Consider the following 22,261-nt stretch of genomic DNA (forward strand, 5'->3'; position numbering starts at 1 on the left):
AACTAGGGTATTATATCTAAAATATAGTTATGAATATGCCTTTAATGTATCGCTCCCACGGGTGTAAGACTAGTTATTTATAGGTATAATCACCAAAATAGTCCCTGTACTTTTCTCTCTCTTCACTTTTGGTCCCTCTATTCAAAAATGCTCCCGACTAGTCCCTCTATTTTTTAAAATGTGCTACTTAGTTAAAAATGCTCCCAATCAGTCCCTCTACTTTTAAAAATGTGTCCACTTAGAAGGACTAAGTGGGCACATTTCTAAAAGTAGAGGAACTGGTTGGGAGCAATTTTAACTAAGTGGGCACATTTTCAAAAGTAGAGGGACTAATCGGGAGTATTTCTGAGTAGAGGGACCAAAAGGAAAGAGAGAGAAGAGTAGAGGAACCAACTAGGGTATTATACCTTATTTATAAGACTATAACATAAGATTATAAAAATAAAATCTTGATCTTTATTAATCTTATCATTAATGACATATTTGAATCTATACGATAAGGTTATAAATCTTTGTATAAAAATTATAAATGACATTAAATTTTTAAAAATATATAATAAAAATGAGTATTAAACTGCCAATTTTATAAAAATATATTTTTTTGGGTATTGGGATTATTTATTTAGCTCTTTTCGTTTATTTGATTTATAAAATTAAAAATAAGTAAAATTATAAATAAATAAATAAATGCCATAATAGTTATTTTGGAATAATTTTTTTTTCTCACTTTATAGTAGAGAATAGAGGAAAGAACTTTCTTATTTTCTGTGTTTTGAGCGGGGAAAATAATGGCGACGAGCGGTGATCCATCGAGACCTCAACCTGGAACCGCCGCTGGAGGTGGTGGTATTCCGGCACACGGAGTAGTGTGGACGACCGAGGAGGATGAGATCTTGAGGGAAGGTCTCGAAAAGTGATTGTTTTTTCTTTCTCCCTTTTGGATTTGAATGTTTTCTTGTTTGTTTCTTAATAGACTACTTGTTTTTAGATGTGGAGTGATTAAAAATCAAGATGTTGGCAAGTTGATGTTTGTGTGATGATTGGTACTGGTTTTATTGTAATGATTTAAGGGGTGATGAGGTTTATGAGTGTTAGAACCGAACCATGGTTTTGTGATTTATGATTCATGACTGGTGCTGGCTGTGGTTGATACATTAATGAACAATTTACATTAACTGTTGTTTCCTCATGATTTTGCGAAAACGGATGTCTTTTCTGGTCATGCTACTTGAATTTAATAAGCTTTGATGAGCAATATGTGAAATCTATTTTGATGATCTTATAAATTTCTAGGCACTACCAGAATCCCACTCTTGCCGCATGTGAGGAAATTGCAGCAGCATTGCCTAGAAAGACAATCCTCGATGTGGGCCTGAGGTGTGAATGGTTGTTGGTGGCAGTAAGTATTGATGACTTGCTAGCTCTGCTTTTAGCCTATGCTAATTCATGCTCACTGTACTCATGGCTGCATATGTGCAAATAGTTCATCAAGCATTCACAAATTTGACATAGATGACTTCCATTCTATGAGCCTACCGATTTAATATTTGAGCATGGGGGAATGTCAACTGTAAAGACATTTTGGAAAAATCCCACTGATTTGCTAACTATGTTAAGTTGACTTAGCATGCCCAAATATGCTAATGATGGAGTTTATGGAGAAAACTGTATAATTCAAAAGATTTATTTCCCTTTTTCCTCCATTCTTGTGTATAGGTTGTTTTGAAGGTCAATAGTTTGTTGCTCTTTTTATGTATTGAGTAACAATTACTTTTTATTTTTTAATATTTGTTTAATGGATGCTTGTAGATAACATAGCATCCTGTATAGCTAAGTGAGATTTTATGTAAACTGAACTAAGAATAGCCTACCATTGTTGTAGTGTTGGACCATGTTACTTGAATATGTTTAGCGTAAACAATTTTTGAGAAACCACCTTTTTCTCTCAATTGCACTAACTTGTCTTGCTTTTGTTTTGTTTACTAACAAAAGAAAGCAAAAAGAAAACTAGAGATGGCCATTGCATTTCAATAATAAATTGTGTCAAAAAGGTTAGTTGATCATATTTTGGATGCACACATTTCTATTTGTAAAGATTTTGTGTTTCTGCGTGCTATATATCTAAAACTGCCCAGTGTAGTTGAGTCACATGGTGTAATGTTCATTTCAAACTTTGATAGTTTGATGGGGAAAGAAAGAAAACTTAACTTGAGTTTGTTTCTTCGATATTTTGGCAACTCCTAAATATTAAGTTCTGGATATCTTAGTGACTTATACAGGTCTTTAGTAGAGAGAAAAATAAAATAAAATAAAATAAAGACCAATAGATGTCTGTAAATATGGACCTTGCTTTAAAATGTCTTTATCTTTGGTATCCTCATCACAGATATTTGTCAACTCTTTCATGCATATATGTATATATATTTCTCATATTCTTTTTCTCTACGTAAGGTATAAGATTCATTAGGTAAAATATTATGGCCTTGGCAATTGAAGTCTGAATTGTGTGCACAAGTTACTGGCTTACTGCTATGCTTAAAACCATTCTTGGGATGAGTCACTTGGATGTTTCAAACAAAATTTTGTCAACTGGGCAACCCAATTTGAAGAGATGGGAGCACTGGTAATGAAGAAGTTTGAAACCAAATCAATGGCATCTATTGTTCATCATGTGCAAAATGCTACCACGTTTGAAGTTAACATGGCAACAGACCTTTCAAACTGTTATGTCAGCTAGAAACATTTATTTTGTGGAAACCATGCACCTGACTGGGAAAATTGGATATTCTCAAAGAAAATGATAGTTAACTGTTTTTTTTTTTGTAAAAAAAAATATACTTGAAGTGATTTCAAAATCTTGCATGCATTTATGATGTTATAATATTGTTGTTTTTCTTCTCAGAAATGTCAGCCAACTATAAAGTGATGAGAATTTGATCTTCTTGTTGCAGGAAAAAATCACAGATCTCTCAAATTATCACATGTTGCGGCCATTAGCAATGTCTAGTGAAGGTATTAATGCAGATAGAGGTTTGATGGTTTTCTTCTTCCTTCCATCCATTATATTCCAATATAATCAAGTGAACCATTCATATTTTTCATAATTAAAATAATATCATATTTATTTGGCAGAAAATTTTCTTTTCTCGTCTCAGACATGGGTCTTAGATTTGATGAGGTTATTGATGCGGGCAAAAAAGGTAAACGGGTATTTTTGATGTAGGGTATCATTATTTTGATAATCAAACAACACATCTGCAAGAGAGTCTCTTGTATAAAGAAAGAAATATAGTGAAGCTCAATTAAATTTTTCTCTTATAACTTAAATAGCTAAAAGCTATTAGTTCTAGTTCATAAAATACTTAATTCCTCATTATAATAGATTAGTAGTTTGTCAAACCGCTCCATAAATTCACTTGAAGAACTAAACAATAGCATCAACTAATATAATTTATGTATGCAGTAGGTAAATCAGAACAATGAAATTCGAAGATGGGCTGATATATGATTAGTTTCAATCTGAAAAGTATACTAAAACATAGGTGTCAAGCATCACTAAATTGATATGCACGTTTGTGAAGCATAGCTGAAGGCAGTGGGATCCTATTTTTCTGTTAAAAATGAGTAATACAAGGCTTGTCTGGATAATGTTGGAAGACACGCTTATACATCACATTTCCCAGCGATGCATATACTGAGTATTTTGTGTTTGGAAGGGGATGGATCCATAACAATAATTGTCCATCTTATTTTAGGAAACATTGCTTTTGCTACAAATTTGCTTTATTATTCACTTTTATTTGTTTTCAGACAATGGTGAGGCGAGAAGAAACCTCCTTGACTCAACTGAAGATATTCTGAAGAAAGTTCGTGAAAATCCCCAGGTAATCATCAATCAAATGTTTTCATAACATCTTTTAATATGCTTTATTTACTAACAGAAATCAGGCTTAAATGTTTGTATTAGTTCTGTAAGTTACAATCATGTCTAGGAATTAAATTGAAATCCTTTAAGATCTTTTTTGACTTTAATCATATTGAATTGTGTCATTATATTTGTGTGTTTTTGGATATGGACTTTCTGGCGAGATAATGCACATAGCATGGTCATAGATGTCTTTGTGATGTTTTTGCAGACAAACGAAAACATGGAACTTCTCTACTGTGCATTGAAGAATATTGTCAAATTTATGGAGTATTACTGGTAGATTATTCTTTATCATTGAATAAAGGAACCTCATTGATTTGCATATGCTCATGATTGAATGTCTGTCTTGTGCTTCTTTTTCATGTTAACACCCATCTTATAGTCTGTTCCATTTAAATGATTCAATGGTATCTTCTATCTAGATCCCTTTCATTTGACCATGCTGACATATTTTTGGGAAAGAGGAGCGGGGCGAACCCACTAAAGACCCAGTGACGCGCATGCCCTCGCTGGAATAAATGGGGATGGGGCCGCGCTCACATGGGCGCTGGAATCACCCATACACAACCACTATTCACAACTCCCAGAAATGTGCCCTCAGCCGAGAATCGAACTCTCACCACTCGGTGAGAGCTCTATCGTCGACCCGTGTACCAATAGACCCAAAGGTCGTTGGTACCATGCTGACATATTTTGACTACCTGCAATTATAATTTCCAAACAAGACAGAAATTCTGCTTTTTTTTTCTCAAACTAAAATGAAATTAACTTGATGGCGCTTCACTTACTTCTGCTAACAGGGAAAAAAAAAAACAATTTACTTGTAAGAGAAGTTTTGTACCAAGGCTTCAATATATTTAGAAATCTAGAAATCGATAAGGAGATGTGCTCTCTTGCCAATAGTGATTATACTTTCAACATTGTTCATGTTGATAAGGAAAAATTTTGTTTGATGCATTAATTTTTTTCTGATAGATTTCACATGAATTCTGAACATGGTTGGAATTTCACTGCAGGACTAATGGTGCCCAAAAGTGAGCAGAGAAAAATGCCACCACGTCATGTGAATTTGAATAAGTGACTTGCGCAGTTTACGTAGGCCGGAGTTCCAATTGATCTTATGGTGCATTATCACAATAGGGATTACTTGTTCAAATCCACTTGTAGATATACGTTGTTGTTGTTTTTGCCAATTTCCAAAAAAAAAACAAGTCTTTTATTGTCCAATGTTCTCATGGCATGGTTGAAAATTGACGATGAAGATAACAAATCTTTCTCAATAATGTTCTCTTTTTATTTTTTAATTCTTACTTAACTTAAGTTTGTCTTGTATTTTTAGTAAAAATTGTTTTAGGATTATCAAAATAATCATGAAAACACAGGGAGATTAAATTAAAATTTAGATATGCATGTTATTGTTTTTATTTGTATGTATTTTTGTATATGAATTTCTAAATTTAGGGAGTAAAACAAAATCAGTTTCGAATCCTTGAATTGTAATTGTCACCAGCTGATTAATTCACTATGCCTACCTCATCTAAATCAAGAAAGGCTCTCATGGATGCACTAAATATTTTTCCATAAATTAAAACTTTTAATTGAAAAAAATAGTTGCAACTAAATAGGACAAAAATAAGGCTATGATAGTAATTTCATTTTCTTTTTAATCTCTGGCTTTCAACTAAAAATTGTTTATTAAGCATGACTATATAATTTAAAAAATCTAAAATTTTACTCGTGTAATTTAAATGCCTCAATGGATAAATGTTTGATTTTTGACTAATCTCTTTATACTTATCAATTCTCATGTTAATAATAATAATTCTAATTTCAAATAATTTTTTTTATTTTAATAATAATTTTTTTAAAATATTGGGTTAAAAAAGATATTTAAATAATTATAAAAGAGATGAGGGTTAAACTAAAAAAATATTTTAAAATACCCAGTCAGTCAGCACGCATATGCTGACTGGCCATTGATGTGATAGTCATCTTATGGACGGCCAAAGATGATAAGATCTTGGAAAGTTTTTTTTTTATTGGTTCCATGGAGAGTGATTGGGCTTTTCTTGCATAAGAGTTCTTCTGATTTTACCTAGATTGGTTAGTGGTTATGTTGTTAGCAAGTTGTTTGTGATAGATTATTATGGTTCTTGTTGGTTATTGTGTGATTGGAGGACTTCTTGTTGTGATTTTAGAAGCAATGAGGTTCATGAGTTCTGTAGTTTTCTAGAACCGATGCATAGTTTTGTGCTTTATGATTTTTGCTTAGTATTGACAGTGGATACATTGATGAACATCATTAACTATTGGTTTCTTGTGATTTTGCAAAAGATGGACACTATCTGGTCATGATACATGGATTTTTGTTATGATAAGCAACATATGAAATATGTTTTGATTTTCTTATAAATTTCTAAGTATCACATGATCCTGATATTCAGAAATATTGAAAAATTGCAGCATTATTGCTGCAAAAACAATACAAAATGTGGTATTGATGACTTACAAGCCTATATATACAAATAATTCATCATGCATTCATAAATTTTATATAAATTGACTCCATTCCATGAGTCTACCATTATAATATTAATTTGAGCATGGGTCATCATATAACTATAATGACTTTTTTGAAACTGCTATTCCTAACCATAACAAAATTGATTTAGCATGTATTAATATGCCCACCATTGTTTTGGACTGATGGATCTCATTACTTGAATCTGTTTAGCATAAACAGTTTTTGAGAGAGCACCTCTTTCTATTAAGTGCATTTTATATTTTGTCACTTCCATTTCTAGTGTAACATATTGTTGTCTTCCTTTTTAATAATGTTAACTAATTGTATGAAACCTTGATGAGGGTTTTTTTCTAATAATGTTTGCTAACATGGGAATACTTCTTTTTTTTTTCTTTTTTTTTTCTCTTCAGATGATGCTGAGGTGAGAAGAAACCTCATTAACTCGACTAAAGTTATCTTTGAGAAAGTTGGTGAAAATCATCAAGTGATCATCAATAATTCAAATGTTTTCTTTACATCATTCAATGTGCTTTATTTACTAATAAAAATGAAAGAATCAGGTGTGTTAAATTTCTAAATTTAATTTCATAAAAAGTTTATCTATTTTTCCAAACTTATCTTTTTAGTTTTTATATTTGAAAGACTTCCGAGTAGGAAACATCGCTTTTGCTACAAGTTTGCTTTATTAGTATTCACTTTTAATTTTTATTTTTTCTAAATGATGCTGAGGTGAGAAGAAAGCACATTAATTCAAATGTTTTCTTTACATCATTCAATGTGCTTTATTTACTAATAAAAATGAAAGAATCAGGTGTGTTAAATTTCTAAATTTAATTTCATAAAAAGTTTATCTATTTTTCCAAACTTATCTTTTTAGTTTTTATATTTGAAAGACTTCCGAGTAGGAAACATCGCTTTTGCTACAAGTTTGCTTTATGAGTATTTACTTTTACTTTTTATTTTTTCCAGATGATGCTGAGGTGAGAAGAAAGCACATTAACTCGACTAAAGTTATTCTTGAAAAAGTTGGTGAAAATCATCAAGTGATCATCTATAATTCAAATGTTTTCTTAACATCTTCCAATGTGCTTTATTTACTAATGTAAATAAAAGAATCAAGTTTAACTTGTGTGTTAAATTTTTAGATATAATTTCTTGTCTGTCTACTTTGCCAAACTTACTTTTTTAGTCTATATACTTTAAATTGTAATTTTTTAGTATGTTTACTTTATTAATTTAATCACATTAGTCCCCCTAATCCCTAAAACTTAACCCTAAACCCTCAAGATGGGGACAGATTGACTTAAAAATAGTAAGAGACTTGAAAGTTAAAATTTAAAACAAGGTATTAAAAGGGTAAGTTTGAAAAAAATAGCTATCTAAAAAATTATAACTAAATTTCTTAATGTTACAATTATATTTTGAATATGTGTGTTTTTGGATATGGACCTTGTGGCAAGAGAATGCACAAAGCATGACTACAAATGGCTGAGGGACAGACTGACTTAAAAACAGTAAGGGACTTGATAGTTAAAATTTAAAACAAAGAACTAAAAAGGTAAGTTTTAAAAAAAATAACTTTCTAAAAAATTATAACTCAATTTCTTAATGTTACAATTATATTTTGAATATGTGTGTTTTTGGATATGGATTTTGCGGTGAGAGAATTCACAAAGCATGGCTACAAATGGCTTGGTGATGATTTTATTTGATTTTTGCAAATAAAGGAAAACATCGAACTTCTCTGTCATATATAGAAGAATGTTGCTAAACTTTCAAAGTCCTTTCTCACTGATAGATTCTTTCTTTGTCAAGAAACCTCGTTGAATTTCATATGTTCATAATCAAAAGTTTGTCTTTTCATGTTAATATGCCCTTGGTCACACTTATGAATCTGTTTCCGTTATAGTTATATGATTCAATTGCATTGCATTGTAAAATATTTTGCAGTGTTGGATTAATTTCTCTAGATCCCTTTCATTTGACTAGATTTTTTAGAATAGTAATTTTTTTGGAACGGCACTAGCATTCTTTGAAGACCTACAATTACAATTTCTAATCAGACAAAAACTTTGCTCTCTTATCAAATTATATTGAAATTAACTTGAAGGTATTGCACGGGCGTTGTATGGTAATAGAAAAACAATTTAATTCAATAGAAATTTTGTAACAAACCAAACCTTTAATATATTATATTGTATAATTAAAAAATGTTAAAGTTATATCTATTTACAATCAAGTAGAGGTAGAGGTGGGCACCCGCTGGGTTTTTGTAAATAACAAAAAAATATTGTTATGGATGGGGTGACCTCTCACATGGAAAATAACATTAACCAATTGGCCTACAAATTTTTCTTGTTTTAGTTTAAAACATAAATAAATATAAAGAAGTTGCAAAATATTTTTAAAATTTAATCCCAAACAACAAAAAATTTAAAATAATTTATAATAACTTAAAATTTTTTTAAGACATATCAAAATAATTTTAAAAGGATAAAAAAAACTACATTTTAAATTTATTTATTTATCAAATTAAATTATTAGCACATCTTTTTAAATGCAACAAAATGTATATATCAAGTAGTATTCTTATTTTAAATAGAAGTTATCATCAACTTATTTATTTATTATAATTAGGGTTGGCTCTAGATTTTACTTTGGTCTCTAACAATAGAGTTATTATTGTGCTTATCATGTTGTCATTGAAAAAAAGTTACAAATCAAAATAATATGGTGTGAACTATTATTCAAATATATTCTTTTTTTTACTAATATGTTTTTTTATAAATTGATATACATAATTTAAAAACAATTTTTTGTAATTTTATTTTTTATTTTATAAATTGAAACAAAATAATCTAATATATATGTGACAAATAAGAGTGCGCTATTTAAGAGAATTTAAGAGTGTGCATATGCAGGGACTTAATTAGTGCTTATGAGCCAAAAGACGATTAACAAAATAATAATTTTAAAAAAAAATATTTATGAAAATTTATTGTTTGATACTTTGATATTTTACTAATTGATTTGTATAATTTTTTAATTTATTATATGGAATCTTAATTTTTTATAAATTAAATATATATGTAAAATATTTTGATCCATATCTTACATCTATCTATATATAATTCTTTCAAATAAATATTAGAAACAAATTGTAGCTCAAGTAGTTGGGTTTTTGCTATCCAAGTTCAAGATCATGGGTTCAAACGGTGACGAGTTGGGGTTATCCTGACCCGTGACCCGGCGGGTCAGCCGCGGGGTCAAAACCCGGTTTGGAACCTGGTTGGGCCCGGCGGGCCGTGTCAAACCCGGTTCCAAACCAGTTTAATATTATTGTTTGTTTTTTTTAATACTAAGTAAATGTTGGTCATAGGATTTGAACACATGATCTTGAACTTGGATAGCAAAAACCCAACCACTTGAGCTACAATTTGTTGTTACGGGTCAATGAACCGGCCGTTGCCGGGTCATTGAACCGGTGGGCCGGGGACGGGCCGGGCCGGTTTTCCGGACGCCCGTGCCCACCTCTACAATCAAGCAAGGCACAGATATATTTATGGGCAAGAGTACAAAGACATAAATAGGTTTGATATATAACTGCATAGAAGAAACCATTGTTTTTTTACAAAAGTTCACCATGCTTTACACATGGGAATTGCATTGATATTCAAGGACAACTGATGCATTGAATCTTTTACTTGCCCTGAAATTTAAATTTACTTTATGAATATTGGTTATTTACTGATATCTAACAGAAAGATAAATGAGCACTATTGGTTCTTGTTGCCCTTCTTTGAATATAAGATATTGAATTTTCAATGTACTCAAAATTTTCTATTACCTGCGTGAAGTGTTATTAATGTTTTAGTTGGGTGTTAATTAGGTGGAAGTTTGGATGATGATGCATCTCTTTCCAATAGCTTTCAAGTGCCCTCTGGCCATTTTTATTAATCTTAACTATGAAAACTCATCACAATAAGTTTCTTATAATTATAAATTTAGTCATTTTGACATAGTTTTGTGAGTAAGGATTCCAATAGTTTATTTCCAAAAAAAAAAAAAAAAGATTCCAATAGTTGAACCACTCACTACCAAGAAAGATACAAAATTAGATTTTGGCTATTTCACTGACATATAGATTATTCTTTGTCAAGAAACCTCATTGAATTTTATATGTTCATGATCGAAAGTTTGTTTTTTCATATTAATATGCCCTGGTCACACTTATTAGTCTATTTTTGTTAAATTATTCAATTGCATTGCATCTTTTATCTTATAGATTGTAATACCTCTAGATACCTTTCATTTAATTAAATTTCTTTAGAACAACCAAACTTTCAATATATTTAGAAATTTATTTTTTAGGTCACTAGACTTTGTGTCATTTTTACTTTAATCACCGAACTTCAATTTGCATTAATTTAGTCACTCAACTTTAATTTGATTTCAAAACACAATAAATTAAGGATTTCAACCCCCAATTGATTACATAGCTGTCTTAAAATTTAAACCAGTCATCCCATAATACATTATTAAGTCTATTAGAGGTGTCCATATCATCGAAAAAGAGTTACAACATTCATTTGTGGGTCAAAATCTCTTGATTTATTACTCAATAAAATTAAATTAATATTGTATAACCAAATTAATATAAATTAAAATTTAGTGACTAAAGTAAAATCAACCAAAGTTTTATGATATATTAAAAATTTACCATACAGTTATCACTACCTTTTAGTTCGAGCAAAACAACCCAAACCTGTAGGTCACCCTCGCCTTTCCCGAACTTAATTTCTTCACAAGAAAGAAACTAACGAAGAAACTTCGCCCATTCTAATCAGCAAGTCAAGAGTCATGAGTCACGAGTCACGAGTCAACGTAATAATCACAACCTCCAATATATTCATCCATAAAAACCCCTCCTCACAATAAGAAGATCATATCAAAGCCAAGGAATTAAGCAATGGCACCATCCATCCAAACCTTCATGCAAGCTCTCCTAATATTAATGGCCGGAGCTCTGGTCACCGTCACAGCCCAGAACTGCGGCTGTGCGAGCAACGAGTGCTGCAGCCAGTACGGCTATTGCGGCACAGGAGAGGCCTACTGCGGCTATAAGTGCCAACGAGGGCCATGCTACACCCCCACCGGCAACATAGGTGACATTGTCACTGACTCATTCTTTAATGGCATCGCTCAGTGCAAACAGTTCTACACTCGCTCTGCCTTCCTTCAAGCTGCTGCTAAATACCCCTACTTCGGTCGTAGTGGGACCATTGATGACAAGAAAAGGGAGATCGCTGCTTATTTCGCTCATGTCACCCAAGAAACTGGGCGTAAGTTGATTATATACATATATGTATATATAAATACTGAAAAGATGAATATTTATATGGTTGAACTGTATTCACAGACATGTGTCTCATTGAAGAATCAAACGGTGCAAGCAAAGACTACTGCAACAGAACAGAGACGCAGTACCCATGCAATCCAAACAAGAAGTATTACGGACGTGGGCCACTTCAATTGACGTGGAACTACAACTATGGTCCCGCCGGAGGAGACATCGGATTTGATGGCCTGAACCAGCCGGAGACGGTGGCCAATGATGTGGTGGTCTCTTTCAAGAGCTCACTTTGGTATTGGATGACTAACAACGCTCACAGGCATATGGTCGTCGACCAAGATTTTGGAGCCACCATCCGAGCCATCAATGGCAAATATGAGTGTGATGGTGGGAACACGGCCGCCGTTAATTCTCGGGTTGGGTACTATAAAGACTATTGCAACAGGCTTGGTGTGGATCCAGGAAACCGTCTTACTTGTTAGACGTGATTGAGCGTCCCTATAATTAGTAAGTGTGTCTTGTGTTATGGTTGTGGTTTTAATTTAATAAGTTGACGCTTTAGTCCTCTTCATATATATATATATATATACTTGTTTTGAGTGGAAATTAATAAAGCATATTTTAATAAACTATGTATTTTTGTGTTGATTTTTTTATTTTATTAGTTAGGCCTTTGGTCCATTTCAATAGGTATATTGTAATGGATACCATTACAATATGCCATCGGTTTAATTAAGAAACAAGTATCTCTCTCACACACACAGATTAAAAGTATACCATTGGTTTAATTAAGAAACAAAATTTATATATAGTGATCAGAGCAGTGTGTGAAAAGAAGAATGTACAACATGAAATGATCATGTATGAGCAAAACTTCTTCAATTATCTGCTTAATTGTGATCATGCATCCACCCTGTAAGTTCTGGCAAAACAACCCTAACGTGTAAAGTGTTAGAATTGATTGAAGTTGGGGGAATTTCAGAGATAATGAAACAGAGAAGCAAGGTTGCCGTAATTCAGTGTTCTGGTGGAATTAGTTAGAAGCAGAAGGGTAGCTGAGTCTTTTCAAGCATTCAAATGGTAGTTGAAGTCGTTAGATGCTTGGAGGGAGAGATCGGACGGTCAGGATTGGAAGATCAAGGAGAATACATAAGTTGAGGCAGGAGAACATATCTAGCATCAGGTTTGGTCTCGTGATTGTGGTCCAGATTTCATCAATCAAATATGGATGTTTACATTCGAGGCAACAAAAAAAAAAAAGGCAACTCATCTCCCTTGGTTCTGAAATCAGGGAATACTCTAGTTTCAGCCTATTAAAATTTAACACGTGTCCCCAATCACAATAGAAAAAATATAATAACATCACATGTGACACATGTTAGAATATAAAAAATATAATAACATCACATGTGACACATGTTAGAATATAATAGGAAACCAGTATATTTTCTGGTTCCAGAATTAGAGAGATTGAACTCAACAAAAAGAGCCATGGATTGTGTTTGTAGTGAACGGCTGTGATTTGATGATCAAGACGTTTGTCGTAAGTTCGAGGCATGAAAGCTGGTTAAGCGGTGAGGTTAAGAAGAGTCTGACGTGTGTTTGTGTGACTAAGCTAGTCCATTTCGTTTCAGTTACTGAACTTTGACAGTATATAAGATGTTCTTTCTTATGATGTTTAATAATATATGATAGATATGTACTTGTGTGAATTTTCCAGAAAAATTGAGAGTGTTTTAGCTTATTCTTTGAATACGAAAGTTGTTCCTTTCGATCTCTAGTTTCTATATAGTGTTTATCATAAAGGGCTCTCGCCTTTCCTTTACTGTCTTCACAAGAGAAAGAAACAATGAAACCATCCATCCAAACCTTCATGCAATGCAAGCTCGATCTCCTAATTATGGCCGGAGCTATGGTCACCGTATTTAATAGATCTGAGCAAATGTAATAGATATACTCTAGATCTACTACCAAATTCACAAGAGAAGCTCCACTGTAATGCTTGCATTGAAAATTCAACAGAGAATAGGGGAGGAAAAAAAAAACAACTTCATTACTAGGAAGGTCATTTACAATACGGCAAATAGAATGAGTTTCTCATCAAAGGTCTGAATCAACAATGAGATCTAATCTTATTAAAAAAACCAACTACTAGTGATAAGACAAACTCCATCATAAAGAGAAATAGACAACTAATAAGATTGTAAAACTAAGTTCACCCACAGAAATTAAGCACAACCTCCAGAGAAGAGAGAGAACTCTTCCTGGCCACCTCCGAGCTCAATGAGCCGGCCTCTGTTCTCAAGAAACTTTCCCTTCTTTTTCTACCCTGTCTTCCTTGCCTTCAATTTTATACCAATAACGAAATCCTTGTATTGTCTACCCTTCTCCTTTGGCTCCGGCATATAACAGACTGCACGTGCTCCTCAGCTGCCTCTGCTGGGCTTAACATGCAGCAATCACGTGCTTCCCGCCAGTACAGCAGGATGAGTTATGTACTTATGTGCAATGAGTTACCAAAGAAAATGCACCAGTTTTTGTGAATTTGAATGATGAACCAGTGCAGTTCTTAGCCCGGAGTTCAGATGCACTTGTAAGTGGATCTTCTTTTTTGACAAAGACACTAGCTAATGGATCTTCTGTGTGTTAGTTTGTGTGTGTGGGTATATGTTCAGAAAGGTGTTTTCTTGCCAAATTTGTTCAGTATTGTACAAGTAATATATACACTGTATTAGTGCATCAGGATGAGTTAAAGAACTCGAATGAGTAATGAGTCTAATGACTAATAATGTCTGGGTGCACTTGAACCATGAAAGTGATTTACAATATTGTGTTGCTTTCATTCTGCACGAACAACTTTTGCCTAGATTTTGAAAATGTGTGCTGTGTTTGTGTGTGTTTTTAAAAAAGAATGGCTAGAATGAATTATGGTGACACCAAATATTTTTCTATAAAATAAAACTTTTAACTAAAAAAATACTTGCCTGCAAACAGGAAAGTTTTGAAAATTTTTCTATTTTCTCTGACTTTTGCTCTTAATTGCACGCAAGAAATTTTGGAAGGAAAATTAGAACTAAAATTTTTTCTATTTACATTATATAAGTAAATGAACAAGTAGTTTTTAAAATGAGCAGGAATATATAAGTAAAGAAATATTTCAAATTATACTCGTCAGTAGAGTTTAATACGGACTGTTAATATATTATATAGGGTCCATTTAATACACAAGATTATCAGAACAACTTATATTGTTATTTGTTTGATTTACAAAAAAAACAATGTGATTACATTATTTATTTATTTGTTTTTTTAGATTAGGATTTTAATGGGAGTTCGGTGGTTGTGGATTGAAAGTATTTTTAAATTATGTTTTGTTTGGATCAAATCTTTGGATTTTTAAAAATATTGTGTTGAACGTTCTTATATTGTAAAACTAATATAGAACAAAGGTATTAAAATAAAATTATAAATTTTAGCTCTATAATTTTGCAAATCAAACACTAAATAACAAAAAAAATTTGTGTTGTCCAACAAACATTAAACATAGAATAGCACAAGCATTTATATTGTACTTCAACAATTTGTCCTGTACTGTACCGCTTGTAATGTTCTTATGAATAAATCAAACACCCATAGTATTTTCTTATAAATATAATTTTAAAAATATTATTTATAAATAGGATTAAAATGCACGGCTAAATGTGTAACATTTTTTTTTCTTTTATAATGATTTATTCCAAATAAAAACAGTATTTTTTTTATTTCACTAAACTTTTATGCTAACATAGAACACCATAAGATTTATTATTATTATTATTATTATTATTATTATTAGGTATAATCACGAAAATAGTCTATGTACTTTTCTCTCTCTTTCTCTCTCATCTGCAAAATGCTCTCGATCGGGCCTCCCTACTTTGAAAATGCTCATTTAATTAAAAATCGTCCCCAACGGGTCTTTTTATTTTTTTAAAACGTCCCCACCCTAGAGGGACTAAGTGGGCACATTTCTAAAAAAATAGAGACCCAGTGGAGAGATTTTTTTAACTACATTTTCAAAAGTAGGGACGACTAATCGAGCGATTCGAAAGTAGAGGGACCAAAAGGGAAGAGAGAGAAAAGTATAGGGACCAATTAGGATATTATATCTTATTATTATGATGTAAAAAAAAATATATTTATTTTTGATAACGCACAAGTGCTGTGTTAATGATTTTGTATAGATAAATCGATACACTTTTTTTTTTTTTTTAAAGATTGGAATTGGAAAAGGAATGACACTGTCAATATAATTGAATTAAAAATTTAATAGCGTAAGCGCACTGGCCTCCACTACCATCTCGACCAGGCAAAGACCGGGATTCGTCGGCGTATCTCGACATCACCAGTGTGAAAGACCGATCTAAGATTGTGTTGTTGGAGGATTCCACCGCTCAGTCAAACGTTTCCTTGCGATGCACAGGAGTGCGAGGATGGAAAAGGCCGCTAAGTCTATCTCCCATATCAGTTTTGAAGTCGACAAGCTTGCCCATCAAATGCTTGTTGTAATGTCTGTTTGATTTTTCAGGTCTCAGCTTTAGACGCGGCTGTGAGTAAAGGAGTGAAGGTTGGGGAGAATGACGTGCTGAATTTGATTGAGCTTTTGATGGTTCAGCTTATCAAGCTTGATGGCATCACCGCTGATGGAGAAGCCAAGCAGCAGAGAGGAATGCAGGTTGAATTCACAACTCTTTCTTTGATTTGGATTTCAATGTTCTGAAACACCGTGTTATTTGCATGTGAGAGAAGAGTTCAGAAGTATGCTGAAAGACTTGATGTTCTTAAGATCAATAGCAATGCAGAGCAACAAAAGAAGCAGCAGCAGCAGCAGCAGCAATTGCAAATCCAGCAGCAGCAAACAGCAACCTTGGATTTCTTAGACCGGCTGTTTTCACCGCCAACACCGACGGTGAGCACTGTCACAACGGTGTCTTCGGCCTCTTCTGCGCCAACTCCAAGGTTTGATTGGGAGATATTCTAGTATTCTGTCAATGAATTCTGTTTTTAGTCCACATTGTTGCTTGCTAGTCATTGCTTCTGCTATTCATTTTCTGTGTGCATAGGCATAGCTACATCATCCTAATCCTAATCCTAATCCTAATCCCAATCCTAATCCTTTTAAGATTATTAATTTAAGATTTTTATTAATATAACAAAATTAATTTTTTTTTCAAATAAAAACATTTTGAGAAGGATTAGGATAAGTATTAATGGATAATCACTTCCTGCTTATCCTAATCCTTCTCAAACTGTTTTTTTTCCTTAAAAAGAAAACACTAAGCATGTATGTGTCTACATGTACAGACACAAAGAACATTAATAATCTCTTTCCTTATTTGGTATATTAAGTACTTTTGGGGGATGGTTTTGCAAAAAAATAACAAATACTACAGCTATATTTACACAATTATGAATGTTTGCAGGGGTATATAAATATAAAAAACAGTATATAATATATTGGAGTGTGAGGTTTATAAAAGCAGGAATTTTCCGTTTGCTTTGTGTTTTTGAGCGGGAAAAGAACGCCGGAGCTCAGATCGATGGCAACGGGCGGCTACCCATGCAGACCTCAGGGGATCATCACCGGCGGTGGGGATATTCCGGTGAACGGAGTATATGGCTATGCGTCCATGGGAAACGTTTATAATGGCGTGGCGATCGCAGGGAGCAGCGAGGGCGGGCGGCAAGGCTTGCAGCATCTGCCCCAGCAGTTCACGGTGTGGACGCCAGACGAGCATAGGATCTTCATGGAAGGTCTCCAAAAGTGAGTATCTTTTTTGTTTTCCTTTTGATTTGATTGTTTCTTGATGGACTTAGATTGTTTTTAGTTGGGGGAGTGATTAGGGTTTGCTTGGAAGTGAATTCTTTTGATACTGAATTAATTAATCAGTGGCCAAGCTTTTGGAAAGTTGTTTGTGATGAATTATTACATTTGTTATCGCTTTTTTGTAAGATTGGATGATTGGTGATTTTTGTTGTGGTGATTTAAGGTGTTATTGAGGTTTCATGAGTTCTTTAGATTGCTAGAACCGGTTCATGGTTTTGTGATTTACGGTTCTTTCCTAGTACTGACAGTGGATTGACATTAATGCACAATATTAATGTTTGGTTCCTTGTGATTTTGCAAAAATCTATGTTTTTTCTATTCATGATACTTGAATTTCTATTTTGATAAGCAATATGGTGAAAATTCTATTTTAATGATCCTATGCACTTTTAGGTACTGCACAGATCCAATTGTTGATAAATATGCCAAAATTGCGGCAGCATTGCCTCGAAAGACAATTCGAGATGTGGCCTTGAGGCTCAAATGGTTGATGGCTGTAAGTATTGATGACTTGTTAGCTCTACCTGTAAAATATGCTAATTCATGCTTTCTGTACTAAGAATGCCTTACCATTGTTGGAGTGGTGGAAATTACTTGAATCTGTTTAGTATAATCAGTTGTTGAGGAAGCACCTCTTTCTTTTAATTGTGCATTTGCTAATTTGTCTTACTTCTGTTTACAGAGAAAAGAAAGGAGAAAGAGAATTAGAGATGGCTGCCATAATTCAATAATAAACAATAATAAAAAGGTGAGTTGATTATATTTTGGATTCACAAGTTTCTGTGTTGTTGTTTCTGAAGATTTTTGTGTTTCTGCATGCATTATATCTAAAACTGCCGAGTGAAGTTGAGTTTCATGGTGTGAGGATCATTTTGAACTTTGATAATTTGATGGAGAAAGAAATAGAGATAACTTTGTCTAGTTTGTTTCTTTGATATTTTGGCAACTCATAAATTCTAAGTTCAAGATATCTTAATGGCTTATATGGATCTTTGCTAGATATAGTATTTATTACCCACAGATGTGTGTAAATTTAAAGTTTGCTCTTAAATGTCTCTATCTTTGGTATGTTCATCAGAGATATTTGTTAACTCCTTCAAAAAATATATATATATATATATATATATATCTGTATGTAAGTATGTATGAATGTATATATTGTCATTTGGCTTTTTCTCCCTGTAAGCTATAAGTTTCATTAGGGAAAAATATTATGGCTTTGGTAATTTGGAGTCTTTCAGCACTGTGTGCACAAGTTACTGATATGCCTAAAACCATGCTTGGGATGAGTCTGTTGGACATTTCAAACAAAATTGTCAGCTGGCCAGGCCAATTTGAAAAGAGATGGGAGCACTGGTAATGCAGAAGTTTGAAGCAAAATCAATGGCATCTATTGTTCATCACGTGTAAAATTGACGCAGCGGATACACCGATCACTAGAATGAGAAAACTTAGATTTTTTATGGAAAATTTTTCGATCCCTTCCTAGTTTCAAAGTACAAGCATTTATAATAATGGAAACCCTAAAAAACCCAAAAATGCAAAGAGACCCCTAAGATTAAACAAAATTAAAATAAATAAAATAAAACATTAATAAAACTAATTAAAAGGCTATAAAAGTAAAGATCTGGTTTCAGTCTGCATAAAAAATGCTACCACATTTCAATTAACATGGCAATAGACATTTCATGCGTTAAATCTACTTCAACTAGAATCATTTTTTTTTTTTGTGAAATCCATGCTCCTGAATGAATCAACTGAGGAAGTGTTTGATATTCTTGAAGAAAATGATAGTTCACTACTATTTATGTATTTATTCTTCAAATGATTTCATAATCTTTAATTTCTAGTGTGACAAGATTATTGTTTTCCTTTTTAATATTGTTAGTCAACTCTATGAAAGCTTGACTATAATTTAATTTTTTTGTTGCAGGAAAGGATCATATATCCGTCAAATTCTCATGCATTGCAAATGCCACACATGCCCGGCGATGGTAATGTTATACGTGGAGGTTTGATAGTTTTATTTGTCCTATCATCCATTATATCCAAGTATAGTCGAGTGAACCATGCATATTTTTTCATAATTGAAATAATGCCATATTTACCTTGTAGAAAATTTCCTTATCTCATCTCAATTCCCCTCCTAATCTTCTGGGCATAATTTTTGTTTAGTTTGTATCATTAGTCTCAGACATTGTCTGGGTTTTAGATTTGATGAAGTTATTGATGTGGCCAAAAAATTAAAGAGGGTACTTCTAATATATGGGACCATTGATTTTGATATCTCACATCTTGTATTGAGCATTCTGATTAGCAAAAAGACACATCTATTAGTCAGTCTCTTGTGTGAAGAAAGATATATGGTATATGGTGAAGCTTAATTAAAATTTTCTTTTGCAACTTAAATCAGCTAAAAGCTATGAGTTCTAATTCATGAAACAATTAATGTCTCATTATAATGGATTAGTAGTCTGTAAAATCACCCTGGAAGTTCATTTAATGAAGGACAAAACAATAGCATCAACAAAGATAATTTGTGTATGCCTTATGTAAACCAAAACAATGAAATTTGAAGATAGAACTAATATATGATTAGTTTCAATCTGAAAAATATATTAAAGTTTAAGTGTCAAACATCACTAAATTGATATGCAGTGGGATCCTATTTTTCAGTTGAAAATGAGTAATTTACTGATTGTGTAAATAATGTTGTAAGTCACACTTACCTCACTCACCCATCGATGAACATTCATTATATATCTTAGGCAGGGAGACTGCTTTTGCTACAAGTTCGCTTTTCTTGTATTCACTTTTATTTGGTTTTTTTTTTTTTTCCAGATAATGGTGATATCAGAAGAACGCTCTTTGACTTGAATAAAGATATTTTCAAGAAAGTCAGTGAAAATTCTCAGGTGACCATCAATCAAATGTTTTCTTAACATCTTTCAATGTGTTTTATTTACTAATAAAAATGTAGAAATCATGCTTAAATGTGTGTTAAATTTCTGAAAATTAGAATTATCTGTAATTAAATTGAATTTGGAGATCTTACTTCAGTTATATTGAACCATGTTATTATATTTATGTGTTTTTGGATATGGACTTTCTGGTCAGAAAATGCACATAGTATGGTCATGGATGGCTTAGTGATGATTTTATTTCTTTGCAGGCAAGCGAAAACATCGAACTTCTCTACCATGCATTGAACAATCTTTTCGAAATTTTGAGGTAATTAGGCCTTTTTCACCGGTAGATTTTTCCTTGTTGTCATGTACAAAGAAACCTCATTGAATTGCATATGTTTGTGATTGAAAATCTGTCTTGTGTGTCTTGTTCATGTTAGTATGCCTCTGGTCCCACTTACCTGTCACAGTTAAATGATTCAATTGTATCTTTCATCTTATAGATTGTAAAATATCTTGCAGTGTTAGATTAAGACCTCTAGCTCCCTTTTACTTGACCACATTTTCTCTAGAATAGTTCCGGCATTCTTTGACTACCTACAGTTATAATTTCTATACAATACCGAAATCCTGTTTTCTTCTCAAAACTAAATTGAAATTTAATTTGAGAGTGTTGTACTTACTTTTGCTAACAGAAAAACAATTTGCTTGTAAGAGAAACTTTGTAACAAGCCAAACCTTCAATATATCTAGAAATCAAGAAGATGAGTAGATGTGCTTGTTCAACAATTGTTATCTACATCCTCAGTTATTATAGTTATAATATTGTTCATGTTGCTAAGAATTAGCGATCAAATCTTTTCATCTATACATTAATCTCTCTTTGATGGATTTCATAAAAATTCTAAACCTGGTTGGAATTTCACCTGCAGGATCAATGTTATCCCGGACAAAGAAAATAAAATGCCACCACTTCCTGTGAATTTGAATGCCCAGCTTGTGCAGTTCATACTCCAGTGTTTAAATAAACCTCACGGTGAAAAATTACACAAGTGATTGAAAGTGTGTGTATGGGAAAAAAACAAAGAAAAGAATGTGTATGTGTTGGACCATTATGTAGATAAACTTTTCTTATTTTTTTTGGTAAAATATGTTTATTTAGTTTGTTATGAACATGAAAATATGTGTTGGACTGTGTGCAGCTTGTCCACACGTCAGGTATTGATTAGTATCAAATTTAGTGATCAAAGATTTTCTTTATTTGTATATTTAATATGTTTTAATAACATCTTGAGAATAAAATTAAAGAAAATAAAGTAATACCTTGTGGCGTTGGTCCGATGGAAAAGATGGCCGTTTAACTTTTTACTTGTATTTTAGATATTATTTTTATTAAAAATTTGAATAACTTATTTCATTGTTTAGTATTTAATAAATAATATTTATAAAAGCAACTATACCGAAATTTTTTTTTATAAAGCAAATGTTGATTATTTCATCCACCAAAATTTGGAACCAAGATTTAATAAAATTGTGACACCATGTAAGATTATATCGCTTCAAATTAGAAATTACCATGTCATAAATTTTTTATTTTTATTTTTTTAAATTTAATTTCTTTTTATCATCTAAACCCTCTAAACGGTGAACTGGAAATCCCTTTTTCTTAACTCATTGGTATTTT

The 22,261-nt window shown here is 32.3% G+C and overlaps 3 protein-coding genes across 7 annotated transcripts; all 3 read left to right on the forward strand.

Annotated features, from left to right (window-relative positions):
* Window positions 1-755: 755 nt before the first annotated feature.
* Window positions 756-5,109, forward strand: LOC120269942. Of its 4 annotated transcripts, none has more exons than XM_039276923.1 (6): window positions 756-913; window positions 1,294-1,399; window positions 2,952-3,012; window positions 3,811-3,884; window positions 4,137-4,204; window positions 4,945-5,109. In XM_039276923.1, the coding sequence occupies exons 1-6, from the start codon at window positions 789-791 to the stop codon at window positions 4,964-4,966; spliced, it is 456 nt and encodes a 151-aa protein (XP_039132857.1). In that variant the 5' UTR covers window positions 756-788; the 3' UTR covers window positions 4,967-5,109. The 4 variants fall into 4 exon arrangements, with proteins under 4 accessions (XP_039132857.1, XP_039132858.1, XP_039132859.1 ...); XM_039276924.1 differs by lacking the exon at window positions 4,945-5,109 and adding an exon at window positions 4,391-4,429; XM_039276925.1 differs by lacking the exon at window positions 4,945-5,109 and adding an exon at window positions 3,133-3,200 and having other exon boundaries at window positions 2,952-3,030; window positions 4,137-4,153.
* A 6,294-nt stretch (window positions 5,110-11,403) lies between these two features.
* LOC120270096 (endochitinase EP3-like) lies at window positions 11,404-12,451 on the forward strand. Its single transcript, XM_039277109.1, has 2 exons — window positions 11,404-11,794; window positions 11,872-12,451. The coding sequence occupies exons 1-2, from the start codon at window positions 11,422-11,424 to the stop codon at window positions 12,285-12,287; spliced, it is 789 nt and encodes a 262-aa protein (XP_039133043.1). The 5' UTR covers window positions 11,404-11,421; the 3' UTR covers window positions 12,288-12,451.
* Window positions 12,452-16,110: 3,659 nt separating this feature from the next.
* Window positions 16,111-21,821, forward strand: LOC120270088. Of its 2 annotated transcripts, XM_039277099.1 has the most exons (10): window positions 16,111-16,294; window positions 16,373-16,519; window positions 16,594-16,803; window positions 17,366-17,608; window positions 18,065-18,167; window positions 18,354-18,419; window positions 19,605-19,683; window positions 20,513-20,586; window positions 20,844-20,902; window positions 21,510-21,821. In XM_039277099.1, the coding sequence occupies exons 2-10, from the start codon at window positions 16,473-16,475 to the stop codon at window positions 21,631-21,633; spliced, it is 1,005 nt and encodes a 334-aa protein (XP_039133033.1). In that variant the 5' UTR covers window positions 16,111-16,294; window positions 16,373-16,472; the 3' UTR covers window positions 21,634-21,821. The 2 variants fall into 2 exon arrangements, with proteins under 2 accessions (XP_039133033.1, XP_039133034.1); XM_039277100.1 differs by having other exon boundaries at window positions 16,111-16,519; window positions 19,605-19,665.
* The last annotated feature ends 440 nt before the right edge of the window (window positions 21,822-22,261 follow it).

This window comes from Dioscorea cayenensis, chromosome 10 (assembly GCF_009730915.1).
Source record: "Dioscorea cayenensis subsp. rotundata cultivar TDr96_F1 chromosome 10, TDr96_F1_v2_PseudoChromosome.rev07_lg8_w22 25.fasta, whole genome shotgun sequence".
NCBI classification, from domain to species: Eukaryota; Viridiplantae; Streptophyta; class Magnoliopsida; order Dioscoreales; family Dioscoreaceae; genus Dioscorea; species Dioscorea cayenensis.

What these genes read in the sequence shown, in the direction of transcription:
- LOC120269942 (XM_039276923.1), top strand. Translation starts at nt 789, where the DNA reads ATGGCGACGAGCGGTGATCCATCGAGACCTCAACCTGGAACCGCCGCT. An exon ending in ATTAGCAATGTCTAGTGAAG is followed by an intron (nt 3,013 to 3,810) that starts GTATTAATGCAG and finishes ATTTGTTTTCAG; the next exon opens with ACAATGGTGAGGCGAGAAGA. An exon ending in AAGTTCGTGAAAATCCCCAG is followed by an intron (nt 3,885 to 4,136) that starts GTAATCATCAAT and finishes ATGTTTTTGCAG; the next exon opens with ACAAACGAAAACATGGAACT.
- LOC120270096 (XM_039277109.1), top strand. Translation starts at nt 11,422, where the DNA reads ATGGCACCATCCATCCAAACCTTCATGCAAGCTCTCCTAATATTAATG. An exon ending in TGTCACCCAAGAAACTGGGC is followed by an intron (nt 11,795 to 11,871) that starts GTAAGTTGATTA and finishes CTGTATTCACAG; the next exon opens with ACATGTGTCTCATTGAAGAA.
- LOC120270088 (XM_039277099.1), top strand. Translation starts at nt 16,473, where the DNA reads ATGGCATCACCGCTGATGGAGAAGCCAAGCAGCAGAGAGGAATGCAG. An exon ending in AGCAGCAGAGAGGAATGCAG is followed by an intron (nt 16,520 to 16,593) that starts GTTGAATTCACA and finishes ATGTGAGAGAAG; the next exon opens with AGTTCAGAAGTATGCTGAAA. An exon ending in AAGTCAGTGAAAATTCTCAG is followed by an intron (nt 20,587 to 20,843) that starts GTGACCATCAAT and finishes ATTTCTTTGCAG; the next exon opens with GCAAGCGAAAACATCGAACT.